A 20243-nucleotide genomic window follows, 5' to 3' on the forward strand; every position below is an offset into this window, starting at 1 on the left:
TGATTTCAGGATGCGTCATGAAATCATTTGTTTTACTTCACGTTTTCATGAATTTTAACGTTCGCTCTCTACGATCCAAATTTAAATTGATTAGTATAATGAGACATTAAGTTCCATGCAGATTCCAGGGTTTTATAACGAGATCGTGGTTATATGCCAGGGAATTTATTGCACTGAACTGCAATTTTAGAAGTTCTGTGTAATTTCATGTCATTTCATGAATTCAGGAACCAAAAGTTTTTGTCGTTTTCTTATATCAATCGTGGAATGCAACCTCAATGACCGATACAAACTTAACCGTTATGCCCAAATAGCGCATATTCCCTTGTGACTTGGCTTAAGACCTCAGTTATTTTTACTATATGTTTCATATAGACACTAAACTGGCTTTTCGCTTTTCAACAGTCCCAATTAAAAAACAATTAACTGAATATGTAGAACAATCCAAGACACAAAATTTAATCACAAGAAAATATAGGGTTGACCAAAGTGGTGTCTCAAAAAATTGAGTGAAAACCGCTTTTCGATTTAAAGTTACCACTACCTTGACTTTTGTCTTACAAACTCAGAAGGGGTCATCTACTGAGCATGACTAATGTGCATATAGTTAGGACTCTACAACAAATACTTTTGAAAAGGCCTGAACGACCTTGACCTTTGACCTTCTGTTAAAAAAAATCAGTATTCTACACCAAGTTGCTCAACAGTGATTGATAGGAAACTAACGTATGAATATGAGGAAGACGCACTTCTTGTCTGCCATTCTACGCTGGCGAAACGGACACATGCATTCTTTATCTAATGTTTCCATAGCTTTTATGGCATATTTAAACGAAAGTTATGGGAAATTAATTTATATTAAATTTCTTTTATGAAAGACACGGTAACTAGGTGCGTGATAACGGATGTTCACGACTGTTTTGATTTAATTGGCGTTGTAATTACTCATTTTCTATTATCAGTCTAAATTTATTGGCATCGTCTTAAACCTTTAATCATTTGTCGGCATTTGTTATCGCCAATTTGCAGGTAGATGCGGTTGTTGCTGTGACAATCTATGAAATGTGGCACTGCGTAGGATAATAGAGAATGTAAAAACTCTACAATTAGATACGCCTGTGGTCAGATGTAAAGATTCATGACATTAATCATGGTTTAACCTTGACATATCGGTACGATTAGTTTAAATTGCGTCTTGAATTATCATAAACCAAATGCATGGCACTAAAAAACTCGATCCCTGGTTATATTAATACTTCAGTACATCAGGTTTTATCGGCAAATATGAACATCGTTCAATAATATGAAGATACATAATGCGTTTGTTGTAAGATACGTAATTTAAAATTGGACGTTATTGTTTGAATGTCTATCATATGCTTCAGTAAAGAACGATGGTTTTCAAACTCGTTTTCCGTATATAAATAATATCGCCTGTGCAGCAATATGGTGCACAAACAACACTGAACTACGATCGCTTTTTTGTGCGAAATATTTAGTCAGATGATTTTATACGCGCGTTTCGAAATAATTTCGATGAAAGAGAATATAATGTATATAATAGATGAATACCATTTTCTATAGAATGCACATTATTTAATGAACTAAGAATGAGATGTATACCTAGGTACTATAGACAACATCCTAGTATGTATAAATTAATTGCGTTGATCAATGCAGAAAATGAAACTATTTTTAAAAATCTGAGTATGTTTATATACAAGGCTTTCGAACTTAGAAATGCATTATATCCAGCATAAATATGTGTGTGTGTTTATATGTGTGTTTGTATGTTTTTATGTATATGTATATGCATATAAAATATAATAACCTATATACCATTCATTGCATTGTTAAATTTTTATTATTGTAAGTTTTGGTATGTTATATGTTGTCTGTAGTGCACGAAAGGTCATATATATGTATGAATATTTACACATGTTTTGTACCTGTCGCCATTTTTGTATGATATTCGGCCACATGGGTCTATGATCTTCTGGTAAATAAATGATCTGTTCTGTATACAATACAGTATAGGCGAATATTAACTATGCTGTCTATAAAATTGTATGCTTATATACGATGTCCGCTAAAAACATGCGCAGTGGAGCTGGGAGAAAGTATAGTCGATTTCAGCCAGCAAAGTGGGATTTAACTTGTACAGAGGCCGGAGGCAAAAAGGAGAAAATATTTCCTTTTAAAGCATTTCTGATGGACAAATAAAAGTACAGGTTTTCTAAGCTAGAAGGCGTCTAGAATATCATTTTAAATGTATGCAAACTAAAAGTTAAACTATTTTCACTTTTGCAATCTATGGATAAACCTTAAACAATTGGCGAATAGTTAAACGTTCAAAACCGTTAACTGTAGAGTGTAATACTATTTCGGCAAATGACTGGGCAAGTTACTTTGAATATTTGCTGTACAAGGACAATCAAGTACCCATAGAATATATCAACCTCGAGTATGCACAACGCTTTACTCAATACAACCGACACTTTGAATCGTCCTATATCAAATGATGAAATACAGAAAGGTACAAGAAAAAATTGATGCATAGCATCAAGTCGCTGCAATTAAGTTAGAAGAAAAACGTGCATGTAGAAAACCAAATAATGGTTATCATTTCAATGATAATATGTTGGGTATACAGATGTTCGAAAGACATTATGGTTGATAATATTGTTACAATAGTTTAAGCCCGGAATTATAGATATTCTGTTTTTTCCAAGCTAATCATCCGGTGCAAACTAAATTATACCAAAAATATGCACACGTTTCTTCGGAAGAAATAGAGTCAATGGTCTAATGCTTTGATTTCAATAGCATGAAATTCACCTTTTATTTGAACCGGCATATTATGTGAATTCCTGGCTTTATATATTGTTTATGTTTTTGTAACACATTTTACTCTTATGAGTAAATAGAACGGGGATAAAAATACTATACATTAAGTGGGTATAATCTGGAGTTCATTCTCTCGAATGACATTTTCAAAACAAACAATTAAGCTCAATGTTAATTTTTCAAAACTCGCCTTTTTGCTGTCGCCAAGGGAGATGACTGCGTAGGAGGTTTAGAAACATAAAGGATATTGTAATAGTACCGTGTAACCTTCATCAATTTGGGATCAGTCGGAACACCTCGGCCTGTATCTATCTCGAAGCTTGCCGGAGATGGCCGAGTTGTTATGATTGAGTTGGTATTTAAAATCAAAATATTCAAAATGATAAGCAGGGCTATTATAATTTAAGGTTTCATTATCAATTAAAGTGTGAAGTTCTATATAACATACTAAACTTCACATTTTATCATGCAACGTGGAAAATATTGAAAGCATTGTTCTGCAATTTATGAACTAGTCCCCCAGTTGGAATAATTCTAAAGTAATATCAAATATAGAAGGGCGCCGACTTATAAAAAGTGAACATTATGTAAATCAAACGGTAACGATGGGATGTGAAGAATTTTATAAGAACACATAGTAGATTAATTTCCCAGTTATGGATATGCTATTTAATCGAATTATAGAAACGGCTTTTTCCCCGGACACTTGAAGTAAAGTAATTATAGTGTCCATTTTTTAATTAGGATGTAAACCAGATCCGAGTAATAATATAAGTATTTTATTAATCAATGTAACTTATAAGATTTTCTCTGGTATAAAAAAACGTATAAATATATAGGCGGAAGATTATGATATTATTGAAGAGTCCCATGCAGATTTTGTTCGGGCTATAATCTTTATCCGGCAATCTGTTCTGCTTGCAACGTATGGTTCAGAAATATGTTACAAGCCTGGTGGCCGTTTCTATCTTCTTTAAGTTTCAAAAAGCGTTTGATTCTCTGGTACACTTTAAATTGTTGTTCTTTAATCTTGCAGAAAAAGAGGTATGAATGATAAAAACCCTAATAGTCCTGATGTCCATGCACTCAAAATTACGTGGGCATGTAAACGTTGAGGGAAATAATGTTATCCAACTATTTAAATGTACCGTAAACACCAGACAGAGGTATTTTCAAATAACCGATATTATTTTTTCTTAACATCAATGTCTAGTATCATATATAAAGGATAATTGCAGAAATGGTATATTCATTACCATTAAATACCTGATATATTCTGCCTTATATACGCTGAAGACGTAGCAATCTGCGCGGATACCGCCAGCAGTCTCCAGTTACAATTCATTGTAGTATCTAGCTTTTGCCATGAAAGTAAATTAAGAAATAGACAAAGATTGTTGTCTTCAGAAGGGTAGGCCTTTGTGTAATTACGAGAAATGGTTTTAAAATGGCCAACAAGTAATAACCATATTCGTATATACATATATGGGTCTATTATTCACCCCTAAGTTACGCTCGACCAAGGCTTAAACCATATTAGCAGCGCAAACACGCACGGCTGCTTTCTCCATTATTAAATACCAAAAACCATTTGGTTATTTTTCAAATTCGAATACATTTAAATATTTTGATAGTATGGTTACACCTATACATACGTTTGGGTCCGAAATATGGGGCTTTGTTTACTGTAACAGTGAAATCATGGAAAGGTCAAACGTAGAATTCTGTAAATATATTTGGGAGTGAATTCCAAAGTATATATTTATATGTTTCAAGGGGAATGCGACTGGCTCCCGCTTTGCATTATATAATATTTTGAATGTATCAAAAATTGGTGTACTGCATTACAAATGCCAGATCATACTATACCCAGTTAATTGTTATAAAATGTTAAAATCGTTAGACGATTGGGAAGGAGGATATTGGCAACTAGTGTTATAGATATTCTGCAAATATTTGTGGATCGTGCAGGATATTGGGGACATAACTATGTTCATACATTCCTTAAAGGGACTGTACACCAGATTGGCACCAAAAAAGTTTTTTTCTGTAACGAATCTCAGGACAATTATTTAATAGAATGTGTTACGCTTTGATATCATAATTGTAAAAAAAGTACCAAAATGTAAAAAAAAAAATGTGTCGGAGACCGGGTTCGAACCGGTGTCGCCAAAATTGCAGTCAAGCGTCGTATCCACTGAGCTACGACGGCTTACTCTATTAAGATGACATAATTAAGCTATATACCTAACTCGGTAATATCACGTGATAGCACCGACTAGCCAATCACGCATAAGGAATGAAATCTACTAGGTAGACATACCCAGTAATCTTTTTTAATGGAAAAATACGAAGTAACTGCTTAACTTGAATAAATTGTAAACTACTTCAATTGAATAATAGTTTATATATTTGATATTTATTTCAGGACGCATTAATTGTGTTACTTCAGTTAGTAAGTTTCAATGCATTGTATACATTAATACCAAGTTTATGACAATTTTCGACAATTTTCTTTTTTTCTTGCAAATTGATCATCAGGTGCACAGTTGCTTTAACAGCGGGTAACTGATTGCATGAAGCAAAATTGGCACAACGATGCGGTACTTCTTTGCGCTGTGACACAAATATTTTAAATTACTGCTTTCTTCTGAACGATATTTAACAATCGACCTACCCGTTCAGATATCAAGCACTGACACGCTTTAGATGCTCTTATCTTTAGTTAAATATAAAAAAAACCTGGAAGACATTATATTGTGCAACGTGATACCCACTCTGATTGCATTTTTTTCACACGCTTAAAAAAATGTGCAAGACATTGAAAATATGTGTCATGCTTTTTTCGAGTCTCCTTAATTTTAGGGTATCTTTTTTAATTGATATAGTGGTCTATAGTGGTCAGGGATGTCATATTAATTTTATCATCTAATAGATAACGACTATGTGTTCACATATTTTGTTTCACAAATTATGACTGCGATTGAAAAAAGATTAAGCAGTTACGAAAACAGTGTGGCACTGTTATATTAGTATTGTAAACATTTGGCTGCTGGGCTGGAGGCCTTTATTCACAATACAATTGAGTTGAGTTGAGAGATATTTTAGTGCACGCTTTGTCCAAAGCGTTTCTTGGTTTATTTGTGTCGGGGATGTTTGAAGTTCATTTTCAGCTTGAGTGGACAGCTGTCATCATGCAAGTTTCCATGGTAACCAGACAATAGCAAATATGGCAGCCCTTTCCTGAGCCCATACCTACTCTAATTATATGTTTTATAACTATGTCACACGAACATGTATTGGCGTCAAATTTGTTATGTTCATACTTTTTAAAGACGGACTGTTACTCCCAAATAAGATTTACCACAATTAAAACAATTCTTTTAATATACCAAAAAGGATGAATAAAAGTCGAAAACAATGGTTCTAATGAAGGATACCGAGTTTAATTTGAATGAAATGTTCAGACAACGTGATATTCTACCTTATGCCATGATAGAAGATTGTTTTTAAATTTTTCAGCGCTAACCAATCATTTAATATTTTTGCGTTTTCAGCTATAAAATTCACGGTTATAATTTTGTTATCAGTGATAAATATTTTCCATGATTGCATTTTCTAGTAAGTAGCTAAAGGTTTATTACTCAAAATTAATGGTTGTTATACATATGTATGCATTGATTTTGAATAAGAGAGTCACTTGAACAAACGACCCAAAGGTCAAGGTCAAGGTTGAAACGTGCTTTAAAAATCATATCAGCCTTTTTTACTACTAAACAAGGGTTGACCACTACCAAAGCACTTGTATGTAAAAACGAATGTTTCAAGAAAACTATAGGAAACAATACTTTAACCACAATACAAAACATTTTGAGAAAATAACATCAATGATTATTAACATTCATGACATAACATTGATTATTAGCAAAACAGAAACACGCTCTGTTAATGAAAATTGATATCTAAATCGGATAGTTGACGCGAAAACAAAGGAAGCAAGTGCTACATTCGTCTATAATCAATTTGTCTTTATTAGAGCTTCCTAGGACGGAACCCCACGCAACTCAAGATATAATCGTCTTTAATTTAACCGCTGTCATTTGGCTTCATTCTGGAAATGAAAATGAGTTACTATTCGCTGCTTTTCATTCTTGTTAAGTTTGAACATTTTTAATTAAAGCAAAGCGGTAACAAAACATTATGTGTTACCGTATTGAAGCTGCATTGTATTAAGAAGTTATCTGCAGGCTTTCTTGGCCTGGAACCTGAATAAGGAATCATAACTCCTGTTAAAACAAAAGGGATTCAAATTGTGAAGAAATAGATTGCAGAAATGTATCTTATAACATGATCTTAAAGGCACTTCATCTTAGAAAAACAAATGATATGAATCATTTGGGACGTGCTGAAAAGATCAGTGCTGGTCACAGAGCGTGGTCGGCCTCTTCTTTGGTGCTCGCAGAGCCAGGTCGGCCATTGTGGTGCTTACAGAACAAATGGTGGTCACATATCGGCCTTCCTTGCGGTGCTCATAGATCTCTGTGGTATGCCATCCTTTTAACTGAGGCTCTCTCTCTCTCTCTCTCTCTCTCTCTCTCTCTCTCTCTCTCTCTCTCTCTCTCTCTCATTCTCTCTCTCCCTCGCTCATTCTCTCTCTCTCCCTCCCCCCCCCCCTCTCTCTCTTTCGAAAAATATACAAAAACGACTTAGCCAGAATATCGAAATAACAGAGTTCAACATGGCCAGTTTCGACTGTATTGTCTTTTTCTTAATTGCTGAATCTTTCAATATGACTTGGAGGTAATATGGTTATGATCGATCGTCTAAATGTTTTGCCACTGAGATTTATTAAAATTGTGGATGAAAAAAACATGTCTGCAGTTCACCGCCAACTATTCACTTATCTAACCTGGGATGTTAATTGATCCCTTTACAACATTTTGAAGGAGATATGAGTCCCTTTTTAGAATCAAGGTCAGCTTGTTCGTGTCTTGTTTTCCACTATTGTTTGCATGATTGAAAGAATGAATCCACTGATGATCTATCATTTGGAAAATGTCGAAAAGAAGAGAATAATGTAGATACTCTGGTTTCAAGTCCAATATTTAGACCACAATTTATCGAACAATCTTAAATCCGTTAAAACAGGATCAAGCTAACCACATATCTTTGTTTGGTATGATTTGTGTTATGCTCTCATCTTGAAGCATTCGGGGACCCCTGTATCAAATTCACAATTAACAATTAACACATATTTAGTATGTAAAAGAAAGCTAAAGTTGGTTATTTGGCTTAACTTAAAGCTACACTCTCACAGATATTATTAATACCACTTTTACAACTATTTTTTTTTTGTCTTGGAAAGAGCAAATATTTGCGTAAATAACCGAAAACCAATGATTAAAAATTGCTGACAAAAGATCAGATCGCAGATTTGCATATTTCCGTTCGAAAATTAATGTTTTATGGCTTAACTAACGGTTTAAGAAATCTGCATAAAACATTAAAATCTGAACTTAAAAATAAAAATCTGCGATCTAATATTTCATCAGCCGTGAAATTTGTTTTCATGAATTTTCGCAAAGACTGGCTCGTTCCAAGACAAAAAAATAAAAAAAAGTTGTCAAAACGTCCAATCTGTGAGTGAGCAGCTTTAAGCCCAAGACGCTTAAGAATATTCCAGAAATTTGGGCTTAGTTTTTAAATGAGAGGTCAAGACAAGAAACCTTAGATATAGACTTAAACTCATAACACTTTGAGAAATTAATTAAGGTATCACCTACGTGGAAATTACAAATTTGGTTATCACCTTCAGCAATGGTCTGTGCAAGCACAACGACATTATCTGATGGTTAAACCGGGAGTCGAGTACACAACCTCACAAGTTTCCAAAGGTTTATTAATGCGTCCTGAAATAAATATCAAATATATAAACTATTATTCAAATGCATTTGTTTTCGTGAATATTCAGAACGGATTTTATAACATGTGCATACATTAACAACTACTTCGTTCTTTGGTGATTGTAAACAACTTAAATGTGTTGTTTTCATTTTCAGCTGGCATGAGAAAGAGCGAAAAGGCAGAAGACAAAAAAAGTTTGGTGATGGGACCGATGCAGAATAAGAAACAAGAACAGGCAAAATTCGTTGTGCCTCAGATTTTTGTTGACTATGGAAGCAGACGACAGTCATATGCGTCAGACTATTTAAGACGATGCAGTGCTGAAAGTTTAAGTAGTCGGAGAACCTCTATTGCATCAAATGAGACAGATCGAAGAGGGTCGGGCAGCAGCCTCAGTAGCAGACGAACTTCGCTCGCGTCCAATGATCGGAGGGGATCGGGAAGCAGTTTGTGTAGTCGGAGAACCTCGTTACTTTCCGATTGTACTTCTCGTCGTAGTAGCGGAAGTAGCCGAAGTAGTCGTAAAGGCTCGAATGCAAGTTCGGGAAGGTATGATGATACGGACGAACTTTTAGCAGGTATGAAAAGTGGAGTATTGTTTCTTTTAATGACCAAGTGAAACCTGTATATAAGTGACACCCCCACCCCACCACGCCTTACCCCGCCCGGCCCCCGCGTAATATATTGTAAATTACACGGTTGTTTATTGATCCTAATATTACTTGCCCTCTAGTGCCTGTTATATGGTATGAAAGATCAGTGAATAATGGTCGGTCAAAGTAAAACCAATGCCCCTATTCTATGAACGCAGCATTAGCCATTAAACAATATACAGCAAATGCACCCTGCTGTGTCACTAAGGGTCATACAACAGGGGCTAATCAGCAGGGGATTTTCAAGCCAGAACCTCCTCAAACTAGGTCTTAAGGCATCATGTACGCCATTTTTTAGCCTGCTTGCATTGTTTATCTTCCCCTGAAGCTCGCGCCTTAGTGTAGAAATATGCAAATTCATATATAAAAATACAGTGATAGTCGACAGATACGACATTGTTACGGTGTAATATACACGGACAGTTCAAAACTATGAATCATGTATTTAAAGTTTAAATACATGATTCATAGTTTACAACTGTCGGTGTATAATAAATATAATTTTAAACGAACCACATTAGTGTTAAATGAAAAATATATATAAAATGATTCTTATAATCGATTTTAGACCGAAACTGAACAGCCATATATAATGTTTGTGTGAAAAACAAATGCAGCACTTATTGCACGTGTATGAACTATATTTATTTCCAAGTTAACTGCAATACATCAAGGACAATAATACTTTCCAGATATTCATTTCATTGACTTTCTGCTGTTCGTAATCTGTACAAACTGGAATTGCTTAATCCAATTTGCAAGCAGCCTTGAATCAAAATAGTATCCTATTTAAATCGAGTTAGGACAAAAAGACAGCCAACACGAGACACTGCGCTATAAGACAACGAACATTACCAACACATCACAATATCGTCACTGGTAAACGTAACGGTAACCGCCTTGTCACGATCAGTTAAACTAAGTAAGAACTAACAGTGGGTTTAAACAATGTTTACGAGCACCAGACTTCACAATTGGCGTTAACCAGGGTGAGGAATCATGTGACGTTAATGACGAAAACACATTGGCAGTAAAGATATGAAAATAGTTCTTAGCCTATGTATGTATGTATTTCTTTGCGGTCAAGGATAACCCATGAAAGTGCAAGCAGTTATTTCCAACGGGGTCCTTTGTTTTTGCTGAAGGGACAGCACGATGAAGAGACAGTTTGGGGATACAAGGAAGTTCGGGTGCGATACCCGAGCTCTTTTTCGAAGTGACTCCTTTGTTCTTTTACGTGCTCGGTGTATCACGGGGTACAACTTTCCTGGGTTAAACCAGTACTGAATACAGCACTTTTCCAAGCACTAACCTTTAAATGCCGAGCGCCAGGCAAGGGAGCTACTTGTACCAACTTTTAACGTCTTTTGGTATGTCGCGGCTAGGGATCGAACCCATGACCTCCCGCTCCTTAGGCGGACGCTTAACCACTAGCCTATAAACGACTATGCTATTATCTGCCTCAACACGTGTGAAATGTTTTCTTTTTGCTTGCATTTTAATTATGCAATCCTTGGTCAAAATGTCAGCCTTGCATCGTTCTTCAATATCCGTCAAGTTGAAATTTTGGCCAAGGGTTGCACGTAACTTACTTGTTTGTTTTCATCGGTTGTGACCCTTGTTGACCCATGTGAGAACCCCTTAGCATCACGTGATTCCCCACCTTGTAACACTCACCGGTAAATGCAAAATAAAAAAATATTCGGTGAATGACTTGATAAAGAACAGAACAGAATAGAGCGGTGGTTGACTTAATGCTGATCTGTGGTAGCACCTAAGTGTCATGGGTTTTATATTGGACAGCCGGAACCAGTAAAAGTATCAAAATCCACCGCGTTTAAGCTTCCCATAAAATTAATCGTTTTATTGCATTACAGGGGTGACATCTGATATAAAGGGAAAATCATTATCTCCTGATTTTTATTCCCATTTTTGCATAACTAAGTTGGCTTTTCTGAATAATCAATTCCCATACGTCTTTCCGTTCGGTCACTTGAGGTCGGAATTAAAGTATGTTTACACGTTTACATACCGATTAAGATATAGTTTTACAGGGGATCAGACCTAACGGCGTAACGAGGGATTTGATCAAGTATCCAACATTTTTTTCAGACTAGAAACGTCGTTTAAGAAACCTAAACTATACACTTATTAACCTTTTTAAGGTACTGTTAGTATAAACTAAACTGATATTTGAGGCGACATTCTTCGTCAACTAGTTCATTAAACACTATTTCATCATTAGGCGTAATAAACCAAACTTCACACAAAATAGTTCTAAGATATTGTAGGAGTCATCTTCCATTCATCAGGAAAAATAATTGACTTTTTCTAATGTGATTCTTATTGTTCAGAATATGTAAAGTCTATGATAGATAGCAATACTTCTAGGTAAATGCATAGAATAATGCAAAAGGCGACAGTGTTTCCCAAGGGGACTTGTTTATTCTAAGGATACATGTATATTTAAGTTCAGATTGAGTTGACGCTTAATGAGAATAATTTTTGGTTCGAACATAAGTGGATTCACAAATTCTAGAACGAATCTGTAGGACTTCGAAGATAATAACTACGTATCTTTAAGTCCAAGTGTTGTCTTTAATAGTATATCGCTTTGAGAAGAAGATGTGTCTTAGAACAGGTTGAAAGACAGGATACATGAATATATTGTCTGTTGCCATTGATAAAACCATTGAAACTTCAAAGACGACCAAAGCATTAAAAATCAAAACAATTGCAACAACAACAACATCAACAACATTTTTACTTATTCTCAACCGGAATTCTTTATAATCATATAGCGTATGTTAACATACCTACCGTTTAGCAACTGCAATGCGATATAGGTAATTAATACATGTAGGGCTTAGAGTGAAGTCGAGCAGTTCACCCTTCCTCTCCCTACCCGATTAATTTCCCAAGTGGTTGCATAGACGTTTAAAAGCGGAAATTATGACAGATGTTTGCCTTGGTGATTAATGATAGAGTATTGTCGTGTATGCGTATATTTCCGTTTGCCTTTTGTCTTAATTAAGAGAATATTTGTTGCGGGAGACAAACCCAGGTCTTTAGCGGGAGACAAACTCAGGTCTTTAGCAACAATTCAGAGCCAGTACCGAACAGCTTAACAATGTTGGATAGTAACTGAGCCATTTCGAAAAATAAGAAATATGGTTGGTTCAAAAGTTGAAAAAACCCAAAATCGTTGGTTCAAAGGTTGGAAGAACCCAAAATCGTACGTTAACATACTACTTAGGATTCATTTTTTTTTGTTAGCAATATTAGGGATTGCCTTTATAATTCGTGTGCACAAATACAGTGGTTCTCAAATTCTCTATATCTGTTAACTGTTTTGTGTAGATTGACAGAACTATCTAAGGTACAACATTTTCAACATTGTCATGGTCTTAAAGGGACTGTACTGCGTATGATGAAATAGCGAGAAAAAAAAGAAAATTGTCAAAAACTGACATAATCTTGGTATCGATGTTTACAATGCATTGAAACTTGCTAACTGAAGTACCACATAGTTTACAATTATTTTTTTTTTCGCAGTCTTTTCGTATTTCTCTATTAAAAAAGATTACTGGGTATGTCTACCTAGTAGAATTCATTCCTTATGCGTACTTGGCTAGTCGATGTTACCACGTGATATTACCGAGTAAGGTGTATAGCTTAATTATATCACCCGTTTAAAGCAAGCCTTCGTAACCCGTATGGATACAACTCTGGACTGCAATTTTGGCGACACCGGTTCGAACCCGGTCTTCGACACATTTTGTTTTTAAATTTTGGTATTCTTTTTCACAATCATGATATCAACGAGTAAAACATTTTATTAAATAATTGTCCTGAGATTTGTTACAGAAAAAATCTGGTGGACAGTCTCTTTAAGCGGTGTTCTGTACTCAAGAATCACAAATAATACGTTGAAAACTACAGGGACAAACCCACTAGCAAAATATTTAACCATGCATGTTGAGAAGAATACTGTAGACATGTCTTCAACAGACATTCAACAACTCAATTCAGCACACAAAGAATACATATACAAAATTAAAACATCGGTTTAATTTTAAGTCGAGGTTACCGCCATCACCAGAAACAGTCAATGAAACAGGAGTTTACAGAGTTATGTCTCATGCTCCCAAAACTCATTTTCACTGTTGATGAAGTATTATGTGGGAAAAATACTAAGAGCCGTTTCATCAAGACTACTAGGAGTGATGTTTTTACATAGGAGAGCTTTTTGACAGTAGTTTTTGTCGGGAAGGCCCAGAGGTAAAGTGTCTGCCTCCCGATCAAGGTTCCGCGGTTGGGGAACGCAGTGATGGCCTCTCAAATGGACATTCAGTACTGGTGAATTTGACCCAGGCAGCGGTCCGGGACTCACGAGTGTTTAAAATAAGCTATTAGCCTTTTCTACACAACCGAGCTAAAATAAATGGGTATTAACTAGTACAGGTTTTGCACTGTTGTAAACCCTTCCTTTGTACGAAATCTGTCTTAGAAATGTTGATGAAATGACTCCTCCATCGACATTTTACGGCCATTACATCGAACTTGACGCCACTTGCAGTGAACGTTAATAAGAAATGTCATGTGTTTCCGGTGCGGATCGATATATCTAATCTGAGGGCAAGTTTTCGATTTGCAACGGAAGCACATGATTGATGCATTTTCCTGCATACCTGAAACGGTAAGGTTTTATAACAATTGATGTAAATTAAGACGATTTGGTATTTCATTTTTTTTACTGACGCAAAATAAGTAGTAGTTTTAAATCAAAATTGACGTCATATAGTTCCTAAAACATTACATTTTAACAGCGTTTGAATGTTGCTTTCTATTTTTATGATTTGCATTATAAATTGATAAGTTAAAATTTAAATTGTTGAAAACTATGCACTTACATAGACGAAAAGGGTGCATTGTTCGCATGGCTTTTCTCCCAAGTCAAATTAGTAGAACCTAAAATTTTACTATGCTAGAATATAAGTATCTTCCATGGCCGAGAGTGTAAGATTCATTCCGACCCGAGCGTAGGGTGTTTTGCGGAAACGAGGTTTGCCGATAATTTCTTAAAAGGTGCATGAAAACTGTTTTATGGTGACATTTGAAGCGAGAAATCACGTATTATCTTTACGCATTTATTCTTCACTATGCAAAAAGTGTTCCTACGATAAGTAAGTACACTTTTACTGTATTTTGTTAAACTGAGGTGGGAGAAAAAATTATACATGTGTGCATTGATTTTGAATAAGAGTGTTACTTTAATATTTCAAACATAACAACTAATATACAGATTGTATTAATACTTAAAATAAACTTATCTATTACAACTACTGTTTTTATTGATACTATTATATTGCTTTCTATCTTTAATTTCATACCTATCATGTTATCGTTTTATATATAACAATGTATATCATACTATGAGGAACAAAAATGTTTTTTAAATTACTAAAAAATATGTTGAATCAAACCCCTGACTCAGTGGCGAACATAGATACGAAATTAAATCTATAGCATTTTTACTCTCATTCTTGAGGATTTTAGATCTCATTTGTTGCAACCCAATTTTTGGATTTTATAAGCTTTTAAGATATTGCCTTATCTTCACATCGATGCTGCAAAATTAATATAATTTTACCGTGGTGATTTGTTTTAAAACCGCAATCTCTTCATATAGGCAATTTTTAAATCATTTCCAATACCATTTCAGGAAGTCTGTATTTCCATGGCAACTGTTATTTGTCAGAGTAATGTTTGTGATCTAATGAAAAAAAAAATTGAATATTTTTATTTTCATATCCTTTCAACATATAATATTAGATATTATTATGTCCTGCAAAATGATTTATCTCATGGAGATACACAAAAAAATCAACACCAACCTTAGTATGTATATTAAAGGTACTAGATAATGTTTTGGACCAAAATTTATTTTTCCAGGTAATGCATCTGGAAACACCTATTTGATCATTATTTTTACTCTATGATACCGAAATTGCAGAAAAACAAAACAATTTTAGTTATACAAAATGTATTTTGGTTTAAGTGGTGCGCAGACCAACGCCGGTCCGGAAAAAAGCGACGCATTTACCACCAGGCCACCAGAACTTATAAGTGATGGATATTTTGACCTTTTAACAATACATTAATAACATCAAATGATGATGTCAATCAATCAATTACGCAACAACTAAGCCTTAATTAAGTTACCATTAGCGTAACTAGCTCTTATGCAAATTGTTCTCTTCAAAGACGAGATTTGAGCAAATATCAACATTTGCCAAAGGGTTCTAGGGTATCTTAGTTTTAACACTCTCAATGATTTGCCTTACTTATTTTCGTCATACAAAAATGCATTTTGCAAAAACATGATCTATTCTCTTTAAACAACAAACGACTAACACTCGTATTTGAATATGCTGTAAAAACATGTCTATCATAAAAACAATTATTAAGATTTAGATTGTTTATGATATTAATTGAAATTAATAACCATTAAATTTGGTGAGAGTTTGATGCAAAAAAGTTGGGCAACCATATTTGTATAACTAAACACCCTTAACAATATGTAAGAAAAAGTTGAATGTCCAGACAAACCAACATATTAAACTCTTTTTTTTCAATACGAAAAATACAACACACTCAGTAAAATGAGAAATAATAGTACTAAGGGCAGGTTGACAAGTGTAACTGATCACTGAAAAGGTATCAGATGACTTTAGCATAGAACATTACGAGATAAGGCATTGATGACGAATACATTGTCTCGGTGTTCCATTTATCTGCTTCTCTGCGGCAAATGCATTCATACATCAAAATGCGCGTCAAGCGTTTTTTTAATGTGAAAATTCACGAAGCGCGCAAGCATCTTGGGAATTCGCAAGTGTGTTATCATACAACAAAAATACACCGTACAATTGACCCTTCTATTTGCATTTTAAATAATTAATCATCATGATTGAAATTATACTTTTCTTTGACAGATTATATATAAAAATATATCATTAAAGAAACGATTTCGACAAAAAAACGTAAAAGAAAAGGCCGTCTATTCACCATGACGTCACTACCACTTTGGGTACATTCCAGTATTCGTTATATCGTGAATAGACGACGGAAATGTGAATATTCACCGGATGAATATAACTGTATTCAATTGAATGTTGTACTGCAAAATAAAGAATAATGACGATATAAAACCGTTCCTCTAGAAAATCCCCTGACGTCATTTGTTTTTGAGCTGAAAGTAGAGAAAATATTTGTACACACGTTTAAGTGTACCAATGTTGTAACTTAGCAATTCTATGAAAGAGTTTAGTTTGTACATTGTATTTTCTGTCTGTTGGCAATAGCATTCAAAATCACATTTCTATAGTATCGTGCATTTGGGCATACATACAAAGATTCATGTTCTAAATGCAAAAGCAATTTTAACACGATCGTGATGAAATTCACCTTCATAAAGCTCGCCATTTGTAAAACAAGAACAAGTTTCAAGGGACTTAGAGATTTTATCTTTAAAACTTTGTTGACATTTAATTCATTAACGTATTCCTTTCGAACAAAAACCTAACATCAACATGCAAATACGCATTTGCAAATTCTTTAATAAGTCATAGACTAAAATGATTCAATGTTAAAAAAGGTCAATGTTTGAGGTCAAAAATGTCACTTGTTATTTAAAACCTCCAAAAATAAATAACATATAATTAAAACCGTTGACTTTTTTTGTCCAAACAGATCTATCCGACTCGGAAACTTGTGAGATTGAAGAGATGTACACGCTGGAGGAGGAGCTACCGGAGAACAGGCGCTCCAGTCTCGAGGAGCACAATTCCAAAGAGCCGGAGAGGGCGCGGAGAAAACCACGCCCATATCGCCGAAGCCACTCCCTCGCCGAGATTCGAAGACCCAGTGCAATATTCATACCCGAGGGTACTACTTTTTCTATATTCATACGCATATTCTTACCCGAGGGTACTACTTTTTCTTTATTCATACGAATATTCATACCCGAGGGTACTACTTTTTCTATATACATACGTATATTCATACCCGGCGGTACTACTTTATCTATATTCATATGCATATTCATACTCGTATTATATTGTATAATCAAATGCTTCAGAACAACGATTCTAAAAGGAAGTAGCTTTGGCCTCTCTCATAATATCATTCATATTTCTTTAATTCATTGAATGTACTTTTGCTACTTATCGAAGTACATTTACTTTTCTCGTATATATTATTAATATAAAAATTAAGGCGAAAGGATTATAACCCATTTAATGATTTATATTTTCAGTCAAGCAACCTCAGCCAACAGGTAAATGTAACTCTTGCATGATATTAAAAGTATAAACAAAAACGTGCCTTTAATTATTTTAAATTTATCATTAATTGTTTTTATATTACTTATCGAGGTAGGTAAAATCATAATGTGTTTTTGTCCTGGGATATGAAGCAGTAAAAGTCATATATTGTTATATATTGCCAAGTCTAAAAAAATTATAAACAGTACCATTGAAATAATAGTGTTAAGTATTTGATCCCTGTTGTAAGTCGAACCTGACAACCCTTGTAATAAGTGTGTGTATACCACGTGCTACATTACGTCATAAATGCTACCTTGGAAGGTAATAATTTGCTTCGAATGAAGACTTTAAACAAATATAACTATTTCCTCACAATTTTAAATGAATTATAGCGCAGTCTATGCCGCTTACGGAGCCCCGTTTTTGGTCTTTTGCCAGAGTTTGATTGAGAGTTTAGTTTCTTAAAACACTTCGACAAACCTTTTCTCAATACGGCCGTCTGACGGAGCACTGTCAAAACATTATATTGGAAACAGGTTTGTCGAAGTGTTTGATAAAACAAATCACCTTATCAAACCCCAGTAATAAAACGAAGGCGGGGCTCCTTAGGCGGCATAGACTGCCCTTTGTTTCATTTAAAATGGTTTTGTAAATGAAAAGTTAGGTTTGATTTAAGTCTTCATTCTAAGCAATTTTTTGCCTTCCGACGAAGCATATATGACGTAATTTATCACGTGGTATGCACACACTGTTGTACTGTATTATAGAAGACAAGACCATTCCTTCACGCAGTGTCGGCTCAGCTCGAAGTCGACCGGACGGTAGACGCGTCACGCTCTCCTCTCTGGTCGTCAGCTCGCTGAATGCCCTGGACCACACCCCGAATCCCGTGGCTCCACCTTATCAAAGGAAGAAGCCTAAACTGGTAGGCCACATGTTGTCCCTTCCTCAACATAAGCATGGTTTTATTTGCTATTTCAAAAGTGTTTATAGGTTGAGTAGAAACTTAATGTATGTGTCGGATAAAATGACAAAACACTTTAATAATTTTGATCGTAACAAAAAAAAAAGATTTAAATTTTTCCTCATTGACGCGTGCAAGCAGTGACTTATTTGTACTACTATTTACGACTTGTTATTCATGCAAGGACATATTGTTTCGCAGACGTCGACATGTGTCACTATTCGAAAGGTAAAGTAGAAACTTGATGTGTCTCTCAGAGATTATGACACAGCACTTGCTTGCGTGAAGCAGTAACTTAATCGTTATACTAATTGCGACTTGTTATTCATGCAAGGACATAATTTTTCGCAGACGTAGAAAAGTGAAGTATAGAAACTTGAAGCGTTTGTCGTATATCACGACACAACACTTGCTCTGGTAATAAATCTGATCTTAGCATCAAAAATAGGATTTGAATATTTCGTCCTTGAAGCATGCAAGCAATGACTTAATCGTTTTACTATTTACGACTTGTCAGTCATGCAAGGACACGCAGATGTTGAGAGGTAAAGTAGAAACTTAATACTGATGTTGGATATTACGAAAAAACACTTTCTCTGATAATAATTTTGATCTTAGCCACAAACACATTAAATAAATAACATTTCAACATTTACTCCTTGATGCTCGCAAGCAATAATTTATTTGTACTACTATTTACGATTTGTTATTTCAGCAAAGAAATAATGTTTCGCAGACGTTGGCAAGTGTCACTCTTTTAAATGTATGGTAGACCTTGTTGCGTTGGCGGATACTTTTACACAACACTTTCTCTGAAACTAGTTCTGTGGTGGTATTCAATATTCAACTTAAATATATCTTATCGTCCTACACCATTGACTTCATTCACTCTATTGGTCAATTATAAATAGCCAGTAATTTGATTAGCTTCATCGTTCTTAGATCCAATTAAGATTAATACTGAATACCAGTATAATAATTCAAATAGCTTCAAAAACAAGATTTGAACATTTCCTCCTTGATGTAAGCAAGCAATGACTTATGTGTACTACTATTTACGATTTGTTTTGTTAACAAGGAAATCACATTTCGCAGACGTCGACATCTGCCACTCTTTGAAACGTCAAGTCGAGACTTGATGTGTTTGACGTATATTACGAAACAACACATACTCACAAAAAATAAATAAATAAGATTTGAACATTTCCTCCTTGATGCTCACACGCATTGATTTATTCATATAACCATTTTACGATTTATTATTTGAACAAGGAAATAGTGGTTCGCAGACGTTGACATGTGTAACTCTTTGAAAGGTCAAGTGGAAACTTGATACTGATGTCGGATATTGACACATCGCGAGTTCGTACATCTTTCTTGCCTGGAATATTGAATAACAATATATACGTTATTATATATATATGTATATGAAACCGTTGTATGAGTAGAAAAAGATTATGTGATTATTATACAGGAAACTGTGTTAGGCAACTTTAAATTAATTGCTAGACTATCATCCCCGCCAGTCCCCTCTTTTCTTTCGCC

At 34.7% G+C, this 20243-nt stretch overlaps 1 protein-coding gene across 1 annotated transcript in view; it reads left to right on the forward strand.

The window, feature by feature from the left end:
- The window catches only part of LOC128207401 (synaptotagmin-17-like), a 78977-nt gene that overhangs the window by 43514 nt on the left and 15220 nt on the right, over positions 1-20243 (forward strand). Inside the window, exons 3-5 of the mRNA XM_052910289.1 lie at positions 8907-9329; positions 17160-17354; positions 18538-18659. Of these exons, the coding sequence (XP_052766249.1) occupies positions 8907-9329; positions 17160-17354; positions 18538-18659 (740 nt within the window). The remainder of the gene's footprint in view (positions 1-8906; positions 9330-17159; positions 17355-18537; positions 18660-20243) is intronic.

Source organism: Mya arenaria, chromosome 11 (genome assembly GCF_026914265.1).
Source record: "Mya arenaria isolate MELC-2E11 chromosome 11, ASM2691426v1".
NCBI classification, from domain to species: Eukaryota; Metazoa; Mollusca; class Bivalvia; order Myida; family Myidae; genus Mya; species Mya arenaria.